This window comes from Chiloscyllium punctatum, chromosome 26 (assembly GCF_047496795.1).
Source record: "Chiloscyllium punctatum isolate Juve2018m chromosome 26, sChiPun1.3, whole genome shotgun sequence".
Lineage (NCBI taxonomy): Eukaryota > Metazoa > Chordata > Chondrichthyes > Orectolobiformes > Hemiscylliidae > Chiloscyllium > Chiloscyllium punctatum.
Genome location: NC_092764.1, coordinates 58469421 through 58488484, shown reverse-complemented (window position 1 = coordinate 58488484; position 19064 = coordinate 58469421). Strand labels below are relative to the sequence as shown.

Below are 19064 nucleotides of genomic sequence, written 5' to 3'. Positions count from 1 at the left end.
TCAAGCTCGCTGTCACCATACTTGGAAAAAGGTTCTCCCTGTCCACCCTATCTAACCCTCTGATTATCTTATGTCTCTATTAAGTCACCTCTCCACCTTCTTCTCTCTAACGATAACAGTCTCAAGTCCCTCAGCCTTTCCTCGTCAGACCTTCTCTCCATACCAGGCAGCATCCTAGTAAATCTCCTCTGCACCCTTTCCAAAGCTTCCTCATCCTCCTTATAATGTGGTGACCAGAACTGTACACAATACACCAAGTTCGGCCTCATGGTTCCGGAACTCGATCCCTCTATTAATAAAAGCTAAAACACTGTACGCCGCCTTAACAACCCTGTCAACCTGGGTGGCAACTTTCAAGGATCTGTGTACCTGGACACCGAGATCTCTCTGCTCATCTACGCTACTGAGAATCTTACCACCCTTCTCCACCCTCACAGCCAAAGTCCTCTCCATTGTGCCCACCATATCGCTCCAATATGTTTGTCTTTGGTCTTGCGATAGACTTCACTGGGTAAGAGTGCCCATGCAGACCTTGCGTCTCCCTCAAATAAATTGCCCATGCAAGACTCATCTCCACCTGCCCAATGTTTAAATCCTGAATCTACCATTTCCTGTTGAAAACCCGGCATACCCACTAAAGGTGTAAACAAAGATGTCTTGCCAATATTGCCTTCCTTCTACTGAATTGCCGTCCAGCTTCAACAGTATCGATGACTATTGGGTTATGGCAATATTCCCTAACTGTCTTCATTTTGTCCAAAAACAGCAAACTGTTAAGGGGGCACCTTGCCTGGGAGGCTTCAATATCTGGTCATATTAAAAGAGGATTTCCACAAACCCAATCACGCATATAGGTCAAAAGCGAGCTTAATTGATCATTTTTAATGTCCAGAAGGTCCACTTCCCCCCAATCTGTGAGGCAATTGCAATTTGGCTAATTTAGTGAGTGGCCACTTGCGATGCCAAATAAAGGAGCTGAACCAGCCGTTCAGCCTCCTGAGCATTTGCTTATTGAAAATCGGGGGGAGCATCCGCATAGGGTATAGCAAACGAGGGAGAATGTTCATCTTAATAAGTGCTATCCAACCCAACCACGAGATTGGAATTGGCTCCTATCTTTGAAGATCTTGTTTAATTTTTTCCAAATAATTGGATAAAATTGGCCTTGAATAGCCGATCTCGAACTGTAGTAATGAATATGCCTAAATACACAAAACCTCCTTGTGACCACCTAAATGGGAATCTATAGTTGCTCTCAAGAGCTAGCTCCTTTGTAAGACCACCCATAAGCATAGCCTCTGATTTCGCAAAATTAATCTTGTACCCCGAAAAAGCGTCAAACGTGCAAATGCATTGTATTGGGCAAAGCACTGAAACTGCTGGATTTGTCAAAAGTATTAGGACAGCATCTACATGCAATGAAATCTTGCGTAATTTTGACCCCACTTCTGGACCAGTTATATTGGGATCCCTATGAATGGCCTCTGCCAATGGTTCAATCATCAGCGTAATAAGCAATGGTGAAAGGGGACAGCCCTGCTGGCTGCTGCTAAAAATATTAAAATTGCTTGATTGTATCCCGTTGGTGGTGATCGCTGCGAGAGGGCCACCGTAGAGAACCTTTACCCATCTTGTAAAGACTTTGCCCAAACCAAACCGCTCTAAAGTATAGCAAAGGCACTGCCACTCAATTCAGTCAAATGCCTCCTCTACATCTGGAGAAATCACTAATCCCTGTATTGACTGCTATTGGCGTGCTTGAATTGCATTAAGCAGCCACCTAACATTATTAGAGGACCTGCAGCCCTTTATGAAGCACGTCTGATCCTCTTTAATAATAGAAGTAAAACAATGTCCAGCCTTAACATGAGAGTCTTAGAGAAGATTTTAAAGTCAACATTTAAGAGAGAGATGGGCCTGTACGAAACAGTCTTCCGGGTCCTTCCCTTTTTTTTGAGCATAAGTGAAATATTGGCCCCTCTCAGAGATGGTGGGAGACTATCATGATTGTATGAATTATTAAACATATTGAGCATTGGGCTTCACAGTATATGTATAAATTCCTTATAGAATTCACTGGAAAGTCTGTCCGGACTGGGTGGCTTTCCACTCTGAAGCTGCCTCACAGCTTCCTGCACTTGCTCTGATAACGGGGCATTGAGAAAGGATTGTTCTGAAGTCACACCCAGGAGCTTGAGATCCCTAAAAAGAAAATTCCATTTTGGCCTGCCCCTCCTCACAATCCTCGGATTGGTGTAATTTAGAGTAAAATCTCTGGAATGCTGCATTAATCTTTTTCAGAATTACGTTAGGTTCCCAGACCCTTCTCTAATCGCCGTAATGGCTAGTGGGGCATTCCTCTTTCTGGCAAGATACGCTAAGTATTTGCCTGGCTTGTCACCATGCTCATATAACCTTTTGCTTTGCAAAAGCCAGCTCCTCCTTTGCGGTCTGCATGAGCACGGAATTTAATGCAGACTGCAGTGCCGTAATCCTCTATAGTTTGACCAAAGAGGGTCTGTCAAAGTAGGCCTTCTTGGTTGCCTTCAACCATGTTTCAAGGAGATGTTGCTGCTCACCTGTCTGTCGCTTCATACTGGCGGAATATGAAATAACTACCCCCCCCCCCCCCCCAAGCATAGGCTTTGGCAGTTTTCTAGAGAATGGATGAGCTATCAACCGAACCTATATTGATGTCTAGGATCGTCCAAAATTCCCTAGAGCCATGCGCCACAAACTTATTATCCTTGAGGATAAAGGGATCCATTTGCCAGTACCTCAAACCCACTGTAACGTCCTTAATCTTAACCGTAACGTACACTGGAGCATGATCAGAGATGCTCCAAGATGCCACCAAATCAGGGTTACTGCAGTGTCAGAAAAAAAAATCAATCCTTGTGTGACATCTGTGCGAATTGGAGAAAAACGCAAGATCCCTACGTATAGGATGGAGATGCCTCCAGATGTTCACCAACCCTAATTCCCCACACAGACCCACTAACTGTTTAGTTTGTACAGAGGGCATCGAAAGACCTTTGGGTACCCTGTCTACTGTGGGGCCCGTGAGACAGTTAAATCTCCCCCTGTAATGATGTGCCGGGACTCGAGACTGATCAGTTCAGAAAAAGCATTTAGAAAATGCAGAGCTCTGCAGTGAGATCTTCGCCGCCCTTTAAGATCCCCCCCTCCCTACCCCAGGAGTGGCATATATTTAAGGAGAATGTCAATTGTTCCCAAATAAACTGAATTCCAGACAGGAAATTGTTCATGCTGAAGAAGGGCTCATGCCCAAAATGTCGATTCTCCTGCTCCTTGGATGTTGCCTGACCTGCTGTGCTTTTCCAGCAACACATTTTTAGCTCTGATCTCCAGCATCTGCAGTCCTCACTTTCTCCTAGGAAATTGTTCATGACAAAGCAAGGAAGTTGTAGAAAATTTTCAAAAATAAAGGTATACCAAATTGCAAAGCATGTGACGGGCTGGAGCACTGAGACTTTTAATATCAGAAAAGAGTTATTAAAAAAAGTAATCTAAAGAACAAAGGTTAATTCCACAACAAACCTAGTGCAAAATATAAAAACTGATTCTGTAATTATACAAAAAGGAAGAGAGTACTTGGTGAATGGTGGTCCCTTTTTTTGGAGGTTGAGACTGTGGAGTTAATAGTGCAGAACACAAATGGCAGATTCATTAAATGAACAACTTGCTTCCATTTTTATGGTGGAGGGCACTAGTGTCATCCCAATAGAAAATGATACCTCATTGGTTATAGAATGGGAAGAAAGTATCTCGATCGTAATCACTGTGAGTGGGGAGAGAAATACTGAGCAAATTAATTGACTGGTATTGAAGGCAGACAAGTCCCCATCACGCGATGGCCTGCATCTTAGAGTCTCAAAAGGAAGTGGCAACAGAAATAATGAATCCATTGGTTATAATATTTCAAAATTCCTCTGATGCAGGTAAGGTTGCGGTGAATTGGAAAAAAAATGCTAATATATAATCCTTACTTAGTGAGGGAAACCAAAAGGAGGAAACTGTAGACCAGTTAGTTAAACTTGATATTGGGAAATTGTTAGAATCCATTATTAAGGAAATAAAAACAGGGCATTTAGAAAGACATAACACAATGTATTTAAGACAGCATGAGTTTAATGAAAGGCAAATTGTGTGTTTTGACTAACTGATTAGCGTTATTTGTCCACTTTGCTTATTATATCTTCAATGGGGATCCTGTAGATGTTGTATTTCTGGACTCTCAGAAGGTATTGGATTAATGTGTTGCATGAGAAGATCACAATGGGTTAGGGGTCATGTATTAGCTTGGATGGAGGATTAGCTAACCATGTAAGTCAGGATAAATGGGGTGGCAAGGGGTCCACAGTTTACAGTCCGTACTGCTGCCCAGTTTGAATTCTGCCAGGAGCACTCCGCTCCTGACCACTCTACAGCCTTGATTCAAACATGGACGAAAGAGCTGAATTCAAGGTGAACATGACATTAAAGCTGTATTTGACTGAGTCTGCCATCAAGGAGTTCAAGCAAAACTGGAATCAGCAAGTATCAGACAAATTCTCCCTTTGTACTCTTACTTGGCATGTAGGAAGATGATTGTAATTGTTGGTGGTCAGTCATCTCAGCTCTGGGATATCTCTGCAGGAATTCTTAAGGGTAGGGTCCAAGGCCCAACTACCTTCAGCTGCCTCAATGACCTTCCCTCCATCATAAGGTCAGAAGAGGGGATGTTCACTGATAGCACAGTGTTCAGCACCAGTTGTGACACCTCTGGTACTGGAGCAGTTCATGTTCAAGATCTGGACAATATCCAGGCTTTGGATGACAAGTAGCAAGTAACATTTGAGCATCACAACTGTCAAACAATGACCAGTAAGAGAAATCTAACCACTGCCATGTTATATTGAACGGTGTTATCATCACTGAATTCCCCACTGTGAACATCCTGGGGATTACCATTGACCAGAAACTCAATTGAACTGTCCACAAAAAGTGGAGCAGCTGGTATGAGACGAGGGTGGATAAAGTTGGCATTGAGATTTTTAAATTATAGTCCAACAGATTAATTTGGAAGCACTAGTTTTCTGACCGCTGTTCCTTCATAAGGTAGCTGTGGAACAGGACCATAAGGCGCATAATTTATAGCTATTAATTCTGTGTCTTATGAACCTGTTCCATAGTTGACTGATGAAGGAGCACTACCCAGAAAGCTAGTGCTTCCAAATAAACCTGTTGGACTATAACCCAATGTTGTGTTTTTTAACTTTCTCCACAAACACAGTGACAATAAAAGCAGGTCACAGGCCAGGAAGACTGCAGAGACAAAATCCTCTCCTGACCACCACCCCTGAAGAGATCTCTTCAGGAATTCCTGATAAAGAGCTTATGCCTGAAACTTCGCTTCTTCTCCTCAGATGCTGCCTGATCTGTTGTGCTTTCCAGCACCGCACTCTCTTCTGATCTCCAGCATCTGCAGTCCTTACTTTCTCCTACATGTCAGGAGTGTGATGGAATACTCCCCACTTGCCTGTATGGATGCAGTTCCAGTGACACTGAAGCTTGATACCATCCAAGATGAAGCAGCCCTTTGACTGACATCATATTCACTCTATCCAACACTTTTCTCAATAGTAGCACTGTATGCCATCCACATGATGCATTGGAGAAATTTGTCAAAGCTGCTTACACAGCACCGATTTTGGCAGATGGAGTTTAATGTGGATATGTGTGAGGTTTTCCATTTTGGACAGGAGTAGAAAGACAAATTATGTAGATGGAGAGAAACGTTGGAGTGCTTCATTGCAGCGGGATCTGGGGTTTTTTATGCATGAGTTACAAAAATGAGTAGGTACAGCAGATAATGAGGAAGGCAAATGGAGTTTTGGCATTAATTGCTGAAGGAAGAGAGGAAACGTTGCTGCAACTGTACAAGTCAGTAATGACACTGAACCTGGAGTGTTGCATACAGTTTTGGTGACCTTTAAGAAAGAATGATAGTTGCATTGGAGGCAGTTCATAGGAGGTTCATGAGATTACCTACAAGAGATGAGGGGTTTGACTTAGGAAGAGGGCAGTGCAGTAGACGTGGTCTATATGGACTTAAGGCAGATGACCAGGTTCCTCATGGGAGACTGGTTAGCAAGGTTAGATCTCTTTTAATACAGGGAGAGCTAGCTGTTTAGATACAGAACTGGCTCAAAGGTAAAAGACAGGGTGGTGGAGGATGGTTGCTTATCAGACCGGAGGCCTGTGACCAGTGGTGAGCCACAAGGATCAGTGCTGGGTCCACCGCTTTTCATCCTTTTTTGTATAAATGATTTGGATGGGAGCATAAGAGATATAGTTAGTAAATTTGCAGATGACACCAAAATTGGAGGTGTAGTGGACAGCGAAGGAGGTTACCTCAGATTACATTAAGATCTTAATCAGGTAGGCCAATTGGCTGAGGAGTGCAGTTGGAGTTTAATTCACATAAATGTGAGGTGCTGCATTTTGGGAAAGCGAATCAGAGCAGGGCTTATGTGCTTACTGGTAAGGTCCTAGGGAGTGTTGCTGAGCAAAGTGACCTTGGAGTGCAGGTTCATAGCTCCTTGAAAGTGGAGTTGCAGGTAGATAGGATAATGAAGTGTGCTTTCCTTTTATTGGAGTATTGAGTCCAGGGGTTGGGAGGTCATGTTGAGGCTATACAGGACATTGGTTAGGCGGCTGTTGGAATATTATGTGCAATTCTGGTCTCCTTTCCATCGGAAGGTTGCTGTGATACTTGAAAGGGTTCAGAAATGATTTATAATGATGTTGCCAGGGTTGGAGTGTTTGAGCTGTGAGGTTGAATAGGCTAGGGCTGATTTGCCTGGAACGTTGGAGGCTGAGGGGTGACTTCAGAGGTTTACAAAATCATGAGGGGCATGGATAGGTTAAATAAACAAGGTCTTTTCCCAGAACTACAGGCATAGATTCTGGGTGAGAGGGCAAAGATATGAGACCCAAGAGGTAACATTTTCACACAGATGGTGGTATGTGTATGGAATGAGTTGCCAGAGGAAGCAGTGGAGGCTGGTACAATTGCGCCATTTAAAAGGTACCTGGATGGGTATATGACTAGGAAGGGTTTAGAGGGATATAGAGGTAAAAACAATGACTGCAGATGCTGGAAAGCAAATACTGATTAGTGGTGCTGGAAGAGCACAGCAGTTCAGGCAGCATCCAATGAGCAGCCAAGTGCTAGCAAATGGGACTAGATTAGGTTAGGATATCTGGTTGGCATGGACGATTTGAACCGAATGGTCTGTTTCTGTCTTGTATATCTCTAACTCTAATTCTATCTCTCTGAGAAATGGAGCGGTTTAGGCCTATATTCTCTCGAGCTTAGAACAAGAGATCTATTTTGAAGTATACAAAGCTAGACAGGATGTTTCCCTATGGATAATCTAGAACAAGAGGTCATTTTAAAACTTACTGATTATTGCTACTTTTCTTCTCTTTTGGGTCATTAATCTGTAGAGTTCACTACTGCAGAGTCTGGGTATGCTGCAAATTGAAGGAAAAGTTGACAGGTTCTTAGTTAATAATGAGTTGATGGCTTATGGAGAGCAGGCAGGCAGGCAAGTGGAGTTGAGATCAACAATTATCATATTAAATGACGGAGCAGCCTCGAGGGGCTGAATTGTCTACTCCCAGGTTTATGTTCCACATTGAAATAACAGGCACGTTTCTACTTTGTGCACAAACATTGGTTTCCCTCTACTAAAAGACTTGAGGATACACTGTGGAACAGCAGAAAATATTTGCTTTTCTGTGTTTAGCTATTCATTACAGCTGCCAAAATCTCTGTTTTGCAAATGTTTTAATGCCATTTCAATTGCAAACTCCAGGCTAATATGCATTCACTAGCCAGCAAGTTGTACTCTAGACTGCCAGGATTTAGTGTTGTCTTTCACCACTTCCATTAAGCGAAATTAGTTTATTTTATGTTATGTCTGAATGAGACTGAATTGATCTTCATGAAGTTGTAATTGCAGTAGTTGAATTACTGTAACCGGTCTGTGTGTAGAAAAATCACAATTTTCTTTGTACTACCAGTGTGGTTCCACCTTTATAAATTTAGGTTTTTGACTTGTGACAATTTAATAGTTTAAATACAGATTTGTTTCCATAACTGGAGTGAATTAAAATGAAATTCACAATCTGCTTCCAGGTTTTCAGATATGTGCTTTTCTTTTAGTGCTCTTTGGGTATTCAGCTAAGTGTTGATTTTACGTTGGGCCAGTTTAATTGCTCGACTTCAGAATGAGGAATCATGATTTAGAGCTAATACTGGTATGTTAGAGTCCACTTCGTCAGCATCCCTGTTGTTAAGGTTAGACTCTTATTTAGCGAGGAAATGATGTAATTTCCTTCAATAGGAAGCTATGGTTGTACTTTTGTTTCTCATTGAGTTTTTCCTCTTGTTCTTTTTAACTTGATATGAATTTGGAATGTAAAATTAATACTTCATGTAGTCAAATTTCCAAATTATTTGGCTCATTGTTGCTGTACTAACTCAAAGGACCAGCTTTCCTGCCTTTTACCCATTCTTTTACCGATATGCTTGAAAAATAAATCAAATTTCATTTTTCAAATGGTTTTGTGACTTGTCTCAATAGCCACTTATGGCAAAATATATCTCTTTCAATCAGGTTTGAATAATCCTGAATTTTTGAGCCCTCAGTTGGTTAAATTATGCTAATGAGCCATACAGGTCAGGAATCTTCCAAATACAAATTTCCTCTATGGATGTGGTTATCTAATTTTTAAGTTATAGCTATTAGAAGTACTGCTTTGGTTGGCATTCTGATGTCAAATAATGAAGAGGAAAATATTAGACAGTATTCTTGCTTTTGAATTTTTTTTTGCTAGGCCTGCATATTTGAGTTAGTTGGTTGAACTTAGCATTGGGCTTACTTGTCATATTATTGTTGTTGAATTGCCTTGAATTGCCGAGATTGACCTGAGAAGTTTGAGTCACTGGAGCAATGTTAGTGATGGACTGACCAAAACCATCTATACCCCGTTTATATCTCCGTACTTTCTAGAAAGGAAGTCAAGCTAGTCTACTGAAATGCAGTGAAGTTTGTAACCTGTTTAAAGCTGTTATCAGACTACCATGCTGTAAATAGAAAATGTGCAGTTAATTCTGTATAAATATTGAAGTTTATTAAACGTGGAATGGAGCAGTAAAACTAGTGAGCTATAATGAATAGGGTAGTATGCAGCATTGCAAACTGTATTGTGTAATTTGCAGCATGTTTGTGTTCATATGATTTGAGGTGATGGTGTAAGTGAGGTCTTTGCCTCTGTAGAATTTTTTTCTGTAATATGTAGCTGTCTTGAGTGTTTGTTTCTTTTTAAAAGAAGCAATATTAGTTTCAGAATTGTTTTATTGTCACATATATTTAAATCCTCCTGTATCCCTGTACTTGAGTTTTTGGTGTCACCATTGCCTAGGTACATAATCTTGGGTAAAGAGTAGGAAATCAATGAAAAGTGCAACATTAAATTTCTTGTCAGTATAAAGTAGCAAATCAAAAGTTCCAAATTGCAGTCCTCCTTTTAGCCATATCCCTGCAGTTGCTCCACACTGGCTTTCCCCACAAGGGCTTGATCTGTTCCCATGCTGTGCTCAGCCACCCCGACCCCCCCCGGGCTCGATCTATCTCACTGCCAATGTCCATCCAGGGCCTCCAGGTGTATCCATGATGCCGCCGACAGTCAGAGTTCTGACTGGTCTCAAAATCCCGACTCTTTGCTCCCCAGCTATTGCTGTCGCTGCTGCTACCTCTGCAACCTAAGCTCCCTCCAGAGTGTAAGTAGAAAGAAAATCTAACCCTTTTTTAAAAATGAAGGGTTAAAAGAAAGTAAAGCGGTTGGAACAGATAATCTCTGGTTCAGGAGACCTACTTCCCAATTTTGGAAATTAGTGAGAGAGTTTACTAGCATTAGAAGGGTGGAAGAGATTTGTTTGTATCTCTGGATTATCTCTTTTCCCCATGGTATGTTAAGAAACACTCTCAAAAAAAAATTGTCTAGTTTCTTGGTACCTAGGATTGCCAGCAATGGTAAAAATGCAAGTTTATTAGAATCTGAAAGAAACCAATAAAATTCTAACGGGACTAGACAGGATAAATGCAGAAAATCTGTTCCCAATGACAGACTACCTATCTCCACGCAAAACAGTTTGAGGGGATCATGTGGATCATTTAAGTTTGAGATGAGACCCTTTCCAGGATCCTACCATTCATTCTATAAATCTTTTTGCCGCCTTAATGCTCTCCAAGTGCATTATCTCCTGTTTTCCGTGATTGTATTCCATTTGGCACATGACCAAATAGGTGATCTGTAATTAATGACTGCCTTCCTTACTATTTACCACTTACCAGTTTTCACATCTGCGAACCTCTTATTTGCCAGGAATTGGTGTTGGAGAGACTGTTAGGTCTGAAGGCTAAGTCCCCAGGGCCTGATGGTCCACATCCCAGGGCACTGAAGGAGGTGGCTCTAGAAATCGTGGATGCGTTGGTGATTATTTTCCAGAGTTCGATAGATTCAGGATCAGTTCCTGCGGATTGGAGGGTGGCTAATGCTGTCCCACTTCTTAAGAAAGGAGCGAGAGAGAAAGCAGGAAATTATAGACCAGTTAGTCTGACCTCAGTGGTGGGAAAGATGCTGGAGTCTATTGTAAAGGATGAAATTACGACACATCTGGATAGTAGTAACAGGATAGGTCTGAGTCAGCATGGATTTATGAAGGGGAAATCCTGCTTGACTAATCTTCTGAAATTTTTTGAGGATGTAACTCTGAAGTTGGACAAGGGAGATCCAGTGGATGTAGTGTACCTGGACTTTCAGAAAGCTTTTGATAACCTTCTATGTGGGACTTTAGTGAGCAAAATTAGGGCGCATGGTATTGGGGGCAAAGAACTGACTTGGATTGAAAATTGGTTGGCTGACAGGAAACAGTAGTGATAAACAGCTCCATTTCGGAATGGCAGGCAGTGACCAGTGGGGTACCGCAGGGATCAGTGCTGGGACCGCAGCTTTTTACAATATATATTAATGATGTAGAAGATGGTATTAATAGTAACATTAGCAAATTTGCTGATGATACAAAGCTGGGTGGCAGGGTGAATTGTGATGAGGATGTTAGGAGGTTACAGGGTGACCCGGACAGGTTAGGTGAGTGGACAGATGCAGTTTAATGTGGATAAATGTATGGTTATCCACTTTGGTGGCAAGAACAGGAAGGCAGATTATGACCTAAATGAAGTCAAGTTAGGTAAAGGGGCAGTACAAAAAGATCTGGGTGTTCTTGTACATCAGTCAATGAAGGCAAGCATGCAGGTACAGCAGGTAATGAAGACAGGTACAGCATGCTGGCCTTCATAACAAGAGGGATTGAGTATAGAAGCAGAGGTTCTTCTGCAGCTGTACAGGGCCCTGGTGATACCGTACCTGGAGTACTATGTGCAGTTCTGGTCTCCAAATTTGAGGTAAGATATTCTGGCTATTGAGGGAGTGCAGCGTAGGTCAATTCCTGGAATGGCGGGACTATCTTATGTTGAAAGATTGGAGCGACTGGGCTTGTATACCCTTAAGTTTAGAAGACTGAGAGGGGATCTGATTGAGACATAAGATTTTTAAAGGATTGGACACTCTGAAGGCAGGAAACGTGTTTCTGCTGATGGGTGAGTCCCGAACCAGAGGAGACAGCTTTAAAAATAAGGGGTAGCCCATTTAGGACAGAGATGAGGAGAAACTTCTTCATCCAGAGAGTGGTGGGTGCGTGGAATGCTCTGCCCCAGAAGGCAGTGGAGGCCCAGTCTCTGGATTCATTTAAGAAAGAGTTGGATAGAGCTCTCAAGGATAGTGGAATCAAGGGTTATGGAGATAAGGGAGGAACAGGATACTGATTAAGGATGATCAGCCATGGTCATATTGAATGGTGGTGCAGATTCGAAGGTCAAAATGGCCTACTCCTGCACCTATTGTCTATTGATCGTGCCTCTTACGTTTGAGTCCAAATTATTACTGTATACAAATAGTAAGGTCCCAGAACAGTGCCCTGCAGAACCCACTGTAATACACTTGCTGTCACACAATCAATCATCCTACTGTCGTGCTCTTCCTGCTCTCAGCCAGTTTTGGATCCAACATTTATTTAAATCCCGTGGGCTCTTTGTCTTTATTTTTAAACCAGACATGAAGGATCTTTAATAAAAGCTATGTTCAGTACAAATGCTACAGGAAGGATAACCTATCCTACAGGAAGGATAGCAAGGGAGGCAAGAGAGGAGGAGGAGTGGCCTTTGATAAGGGATAGCATTACTGCTGTGCTGAGGGAGGATATTCCTGGAAATACATCCAGGGAAGTTATTTGGATGGAATTGAGAAATAAGAAAGGGATGATCACCTTATTGGGATTGTATTATAGACCCCCTAATAGTTAGAGGGAAATAGATAAACAAATTTGTAAGGAGATCTCCGCTATCTGTCAGAATAATAGGGTGGTTATGGTAGGGGATTTTAACTTTCCAAACATAGACTGGGACTACCATAGTGTTAAGTGTGTACAAGACAAATTTCTGATTCAGTATGTGGATGTACCTACTAGGGAAGGTGCAAAACTTGACCAACTCTTGGGAAAGGAGAAAGTGGGAAATAAGGCAGGGCAGGTGACTGAGGTGTCAGTGGGGGAGCACTTTGGGGCCAGCGACCATAATTCTATTAGTTTTAAAATAATGATGGAAAAGGATAGACCAGATCTAAAAGTTGAAGTCCTAAATTGGAGAAAGGCCAATTTTGACGGTATTAGGCAAGAATTTTCGAAAGCTGATTGGAGGCAGATGTTCATAGGTGAAGGGACGGCTGGAAAATGGGAAGCCTTCAGAAATGAGATAACGAGAATCCGGAAAAAGTATATTCCTGTCAGGGTGAAAGGAAAGGCTGGTAGGTATAGGGAATGCTGGATGACTAAAGAAATTGAGGGTTTGGTTAAGAAAAAGAAGGAAGCCTATGTAAGATATGGGCAGGATAGATCGAGTGAATCTTTAGAGTATAAAGGAAATAGGAATATACTTGAGAGAGAAATCAGGAGGGCAAAAAGGGGATATAGCTTTGGCAAATAGAATTAAGGAGAATCCAAAGGGTTTTTACAAATACATTAATGACAAAAGGGTAACTAGGGAGAGAATAGGGCCCCTCAAAGATCAGCAAGGCGGCCTTTGTGTGGAGCCACAGAAAATGGAGATACTAAATGAGTATTTTGCATCAGTATTTACTGTGGAAAGGAAATGGAAGATATAGATTGTAGGGAAATAGATGGTGACATCTTGCAAAATGTCCAGATTACAGAGGAGGACATGCTGGATGTCTTGAAAAGGGTAAAGGTGGATAAATCCCCAGGACCTGATCAGATGTACCTGAGAACTCTGTGGCAAACTAGAGAAGTGATTGCTGGTCTTCTTGCTGAGATATTTGTATCATCGATAGTCACAGGTGAGGTGCCAGAAGACTGGGGGTTGGCAAACGTGGTGCCACTGTTTAAGAATGGTGGTAAGGACAAGCCAGAGAACTATAGACCAGTGAGGCTGACCTCTGTGGTGGGCAAGTTGTTGGAGGGAATCCTGAGGGGCAGGATGTACATGTATTTGGACAGGCACGGACTGATTAGGGTAGTCAACATGACTTTATGCGTGGGAAATCATGTCTCACAAACTTGATTGGGTTTTTGAAGAAGTAACAAAGAAGATTGAGGGCAGAGCAGTAGATGTGATCTATATGGACTTCAGTAAGGCGTTTGACAAGGTTCCCCATGGGAGACTGATTAGCAAGGTTAGATCTGATGGAATATAGGGAGAACTAGCCATTTGGATAAAAAACTGGCTCAAAGGTAGAAGATAAGGTAGTGGTGGAGGGTTGTTTTTCAGACTGGAGGATTGTGACCAGTGGAGTGCCACAAGGATCCGTGCTGGGTCCTCTACTTTGTCATTTCTATAAATGATTTGGATGCGAGCATAAGAAGTACAGTTAGTAAGTTTGCAGATGACACCAAAGTTGAAGATGTAGTGGACAAGAAGAGGGTTACCTCAGATTACAACAGGATCTGGACCAGATGGGCCAATGAGCTGAGAAATGGCAGATGGAGTTTAATTCCGATAAATGCGTGGTACTGCATTTTGGGAAAGCAAATCTTAGCAGGACTTATTCACTTAATGGTAAGATCCTAGGGAGTGTTGCTGAACAAAGAGACCTTGGGGTGCAGGTTCATACTCCTTGAAAGTGGAGTCGCAGGTAGATAGGATAGTGATGGCGGCGTTTGGTATACTTTCCTTTATTGGTCAGAGTATTGAGTATTGGAGTCGGGAGGTCATGTTGTGGCTGTACAGGGCATTGGTTAGGCCGCTGTTGGAATATTGCATGCAATTCTGGTCTCCTTCCTATTGGAAAGATTTTGTGAAACTTGAAAGGGTTCAGAAAAGATGTACAAGGATGTTGCCAGGGTTGGAGGATTTGAGCTATAGGGAGAGGTTTAACAGGCTGGGGCTGTTTTCCCAGGATGGTTGGAGGCTGAGGGGTGACCTTATACAGGTTTACAAAAGTATGAGGGGCATGGATAGGGTAAACAGGCAACGTCTTTTCCCTGGGGTCGGGGAGTCCTGAACTAGAGGGCATAAGTTTAGGGTGAGAGGGGAAAGATATAAAAGAGACCTGCGGGGCAACTTTTTCATGCAGAGGGTGGTACGTGTATGGAATGAGCTGCCAGAGGAAGTGATGGAGGCTGGTACAATTGCAACATTTAAGAGACATTTGGATGGATATATGAATAGGAAGGGTTTGGAGGATATGGGCTGGGAGCTGGCAGGTGGCACTAGATTGGGTTGGGATATCTGGTCGGCATACAGGTTGGACCGAAGGGTCTGTTTCCATGCTGTACATCTCTATGACTCTAAGTCTGTGTTGATTACATTAAATGCATTGCCTCATCAATAATCCTGGCTGGCTAGCTCAAAGTTTGTAAAATTTAACCTTCCAACAATCCAACAAATGGCTTTGTGTGTGTGGTTCCACCAAAAATAACCCTGGCACAATTATATTAACGGAGTTGTTAATATAGTTGTGCCAGGGTTATTGTTGATGGATTGTTTGAAATTCATGTATGTAATACTAAGATGTTACAATTTGTGCAGTGGAGCAGGAAGACTTGTATGAAAACTAATTCTAAAGTTCTTTTTTTTTTTGGAGAAAACTATTTGCATTTGAAGTAGAACATAATTCTTGTGTTGCTGCCATTCATTGCATGGTGCTGAATCTGCACCAGAATATATTGAACTGGTTGACAAAATGCAACTTTGTGACAGTGAGTGCCAGGAGTTTTGAATTTTGATAAATACGTGTCTGTAATGGAAGTAAAAGCCACAAATTTATAAGTCAACAAATGCATAATATTTGGTTCAGTGTGGTGGTGTTTAATTCATATTTGTACTTAACTTCAAAGACTACATTTTCATTGGGCTATGTGTTTCATGAAGATTGAACTGAGTTTTCTAAACACCAATTTTGAACACGTTGGGAGGTACAGTGGCTCTGTGGTTAGCACTGCTGCCTCACAGCTCCAGGGACCCACGTTTGATTCCAGCCTCTGGTGACTCTGTGGAGTTTGCCCATTCTCCCTATGCTTGCATGGGTGTTTCCCGCATGCTCTGGTTTCCTCCCACAGTCCAAAGATATGCAGGTTAGGTGAATTGGCCATGTTAAATTACCCATAGTTTTAGGTGCATTAGTGAGAGGGAAATGGGTCTGGGTGGGTTACACCTTGGAGGGTCGGCATGGACATGGTTGGGCCAAATGGCCTGTTTCCACACTAGGGAATCTTAATACTATTACCAGAAGAATTTCTAACTTCAAGATAGAAATAAGAACTTTATGAAGATGCATGTGTATGTTGTTGAAGTTGATGGATTTTGAACTCTATCTAATTTTTGTTCTTTTTACTTGGTGATAGATGAAGGTTGGCTCGAAGTAGTACAGTCCCTGATTAGAGTTATTCCTCTAGAAGATCCTTTAGGACCAGCTGTCATTACTTTACTGCTGGATGAATGCCCGCTGCCAACCAAAGTAAGTGATGCATGATTTGCCATGCTCTCTTATTCGCGCCTGTCTTTTTATTTAAAATTTACATTTATCAATTATGTCTATAAAACACACTTAAGGGTGACATTATCAGGAATATTTGGGTTTGGTGATGTTATCAAGCAACTTCACATAAGAAATAGAATTGAGTGTAGACCATGTGGACCCTAAAACTGCCTGCACCATTCAATACTATTGTGGCTTGTCTGATATCTCCTTTACACTCTGTACAATCTCTTAATCTGATAAACTAAAAATTGCTCTTACTTTTGAATAAATTCTAAGGTTAGAGATCTCCAATGTTCAGTTGGCAATTTAAGCCTTGTCGGAGTGCTAAATCATCAACACCAGTCTCCCTTAACCAGGGATTGTGCTCCCAAGTTCCTAATATATCTAGTGTTAGCTAGGTAAACTGGTGTTAACTTGGGTCAAAATCTGTGGATAAATTGGATCTTGATGTCTTTTTTTCCATACTGGTTAGTTTATTGACTGACCACAGCTCGTGCCACAGCCCTGAATACCATTTTTACACCCTATTTAAATCAACTGTTAAGACATGTGACATTGCAGGTGGGTCTTGAACCAGATCGTCTGACCCAGAGATAGCGACATTGCTGCAAGAGCCTTGCTGTTCCCATTTTTACATGTTTGTATACACACACATTTAATCAATTTAACCATTGTCTGCAATTTAAACCTTGGCATACTGTTAACAAGTGCAAATCTTCTCAAGCCCCTTCAGAATCTGGTACATCTCCATAATATTTCTTAAATTTTAAACTCTAGTGAGTAGAGGCTGAATTTACTTCACCATCATTGTACAGCAAGATTCTCTTCCCGGGAACCAATCCAGTTTGTACCGTTTGCAAGGAAAATATAACCTTCCTTAGATAAGAGACCAAAAGTGTGCACATTACTCTGAATGTGCTGTCACTAAAGTCATTGTATTTTTAGAAACTAATGACATAAATCAAAGTTGAATCCAAATGTTTTCTAGATATTATATAAGCATTATAAATTGAATTAAGTGGTAACTTTTAAAACCTGTCAATATTAATTTATGAAATATTAAATCATCCCACCCAATAAAGTATGTATAAGCGTAGAAATGTTTCACTTTAATGTGCCAGTATGTAGGGTGACTGAGGAAACAAGGCCTCCAACCCCTTTCTCAACTATACACCAGGCTGGAGAGCTTGGGTAATGCTTTTTCTCTTTTTTTAAAAATGTATAAATCCAATCCCATAAGTAAATGGGCCCTCTAAAGTTTCTAAAATGCTGTTATCCCTGCTAAAGTAATTTTTTGCATAAGTCCAATCCTAGATTGAAATCTGGTTTAATAGATCATACCTTTTTGTACCTGCCCTTATTGAATAAAAACATTTTTCAGAGTTGAGTCTAGCAATGAAACAACTTCTATGCAAAAGAAAGGATGAAAGAATAAACCGAACTATTTATATGTCACGTGAAATATTTCAAAACCCATGGTAATAACATAGTTCCTGGCAACATCACTTTGTAGTACAGGTTGTTCCACTATAATGTGTATTTCGTTAACACCAATTAGCTGTAACAAGATTGATGAATTGGGAACAGTGTTTCTGAAGTGCGACCTTTTAAAATGTGGCTGTAATGTGACTACGTGACCAACACTTTAAGCACTCTTTCTAAGCTCTCTTTTTTTTTTTTTGGGAATTGAAAGAAGCTGTTTTTGATAGCTTTTTTTCTTTGGGCTTAGACTTTATCAACATTGAATTACCTCATCATAATTCTAACCAACATTCTGATGAGGAATTTCAATACTGTAAAATGAGTCCTGTCTGGAAGCAATAATCAGGATGCGTAGGAAGGGGTAAGTACAGGGACATGTTGGCACTTCACTGTAGCAGAGTGGTTGTTGTGTACCACACAAACAATTCTTCACGCAACAGTGACCAGTTGAAAACGACAATCCCTTAGAATGCTGGGACTAGCTAAGTTGTTCCTGTTGAGAAACTATATTAACTTGACAGACCATGTGGCCTCCTGTGGTAGAATTGATGTAGGTTGCAAACTGCCCCAAACAGTTTGTAAATGGAAATTAACCAAATTGTGACATAGGCACATTCTGTCCATTCTTTTTTTAGAGTTGTGTGATGTTATGTAGAAACTTTGAAGTGCATTGTGTTTGCACCATGTGTTTTTAATTAAGCCTTCTAAATTTTTGCTATTCTCTCATAGGATCTTGATCTAGTGTTATGAAACTGGGTAAACCCCTCTGCTAATTTTAAACTCAACACCGAGAAGCTCACCTTGTACCCTAGTCTCAAGTTTCAAAAGGCAAAGAACTATCCCAGAGGTCACCATTTAAAGTAAAAAAATTAACAAACTTATTCATTTAAGTCCAACAGAGAATGTTGAAACCAAATATTTACAACTCCTTTCTCTTAAATCTATCCTATATATCCCACTCTACAATACTGGTCTGATAAATTCCCCCTTAAATTTATGGCAAAATCAATTTCAAACCCAGGTACAAGTCTTCGATGTCGAAGTTTCTCTGTAGATTCCTCTTGGTTGATTTTGGTGTTCTGCTGCACAAATTTCTTATAGACAAGTAACTTCCAGAGAGTTGTTCTGTTAGCAGTCTGTTGCTTCTTGGCAGCTCTTTGTAGTTCTCCCCCTAACTGTTCAAAATGTCTGGTTTTTATACGTCAAAACATTGGATCATTTCTTTGGTTTGATGTCCTGCCAAATAGTGAAATTCAAATTCAGTTGGATTTTGGAATCTGGAACATAATTTAAACTGACTGAATTTGAATTTGTTTTTGTTCCATGGCAATGCAGAACCAGCTATTTGTGGCAACCAAGTGTTACATTTTTACTTTGTTCAGGGTGCTCTGTGC

The 19064-nt window shown here is 41.2% G+C and overlaps 1 protein-coding gene across 1 annotated transcript in view; it reads left to right on the top strand.

Moving 5' to 3' along the window:
- Positions 1-19064, top strand: part of rspry1 (ring finger and SPRY domain containing 1) — a 70933-nt gene that overhangs the window by 15861 nt on the left and 36008 nt on the right. The window contains exon 3 of the mRNA XM_072547500.1: positions 16052-16164. Coding sequence (XP_072403601.1) covers positions 16052-16164 — 113 coding nt within the window. The remainder of the gene's footprint in view (positions 1-16051; positions 16165-19064) is intronic.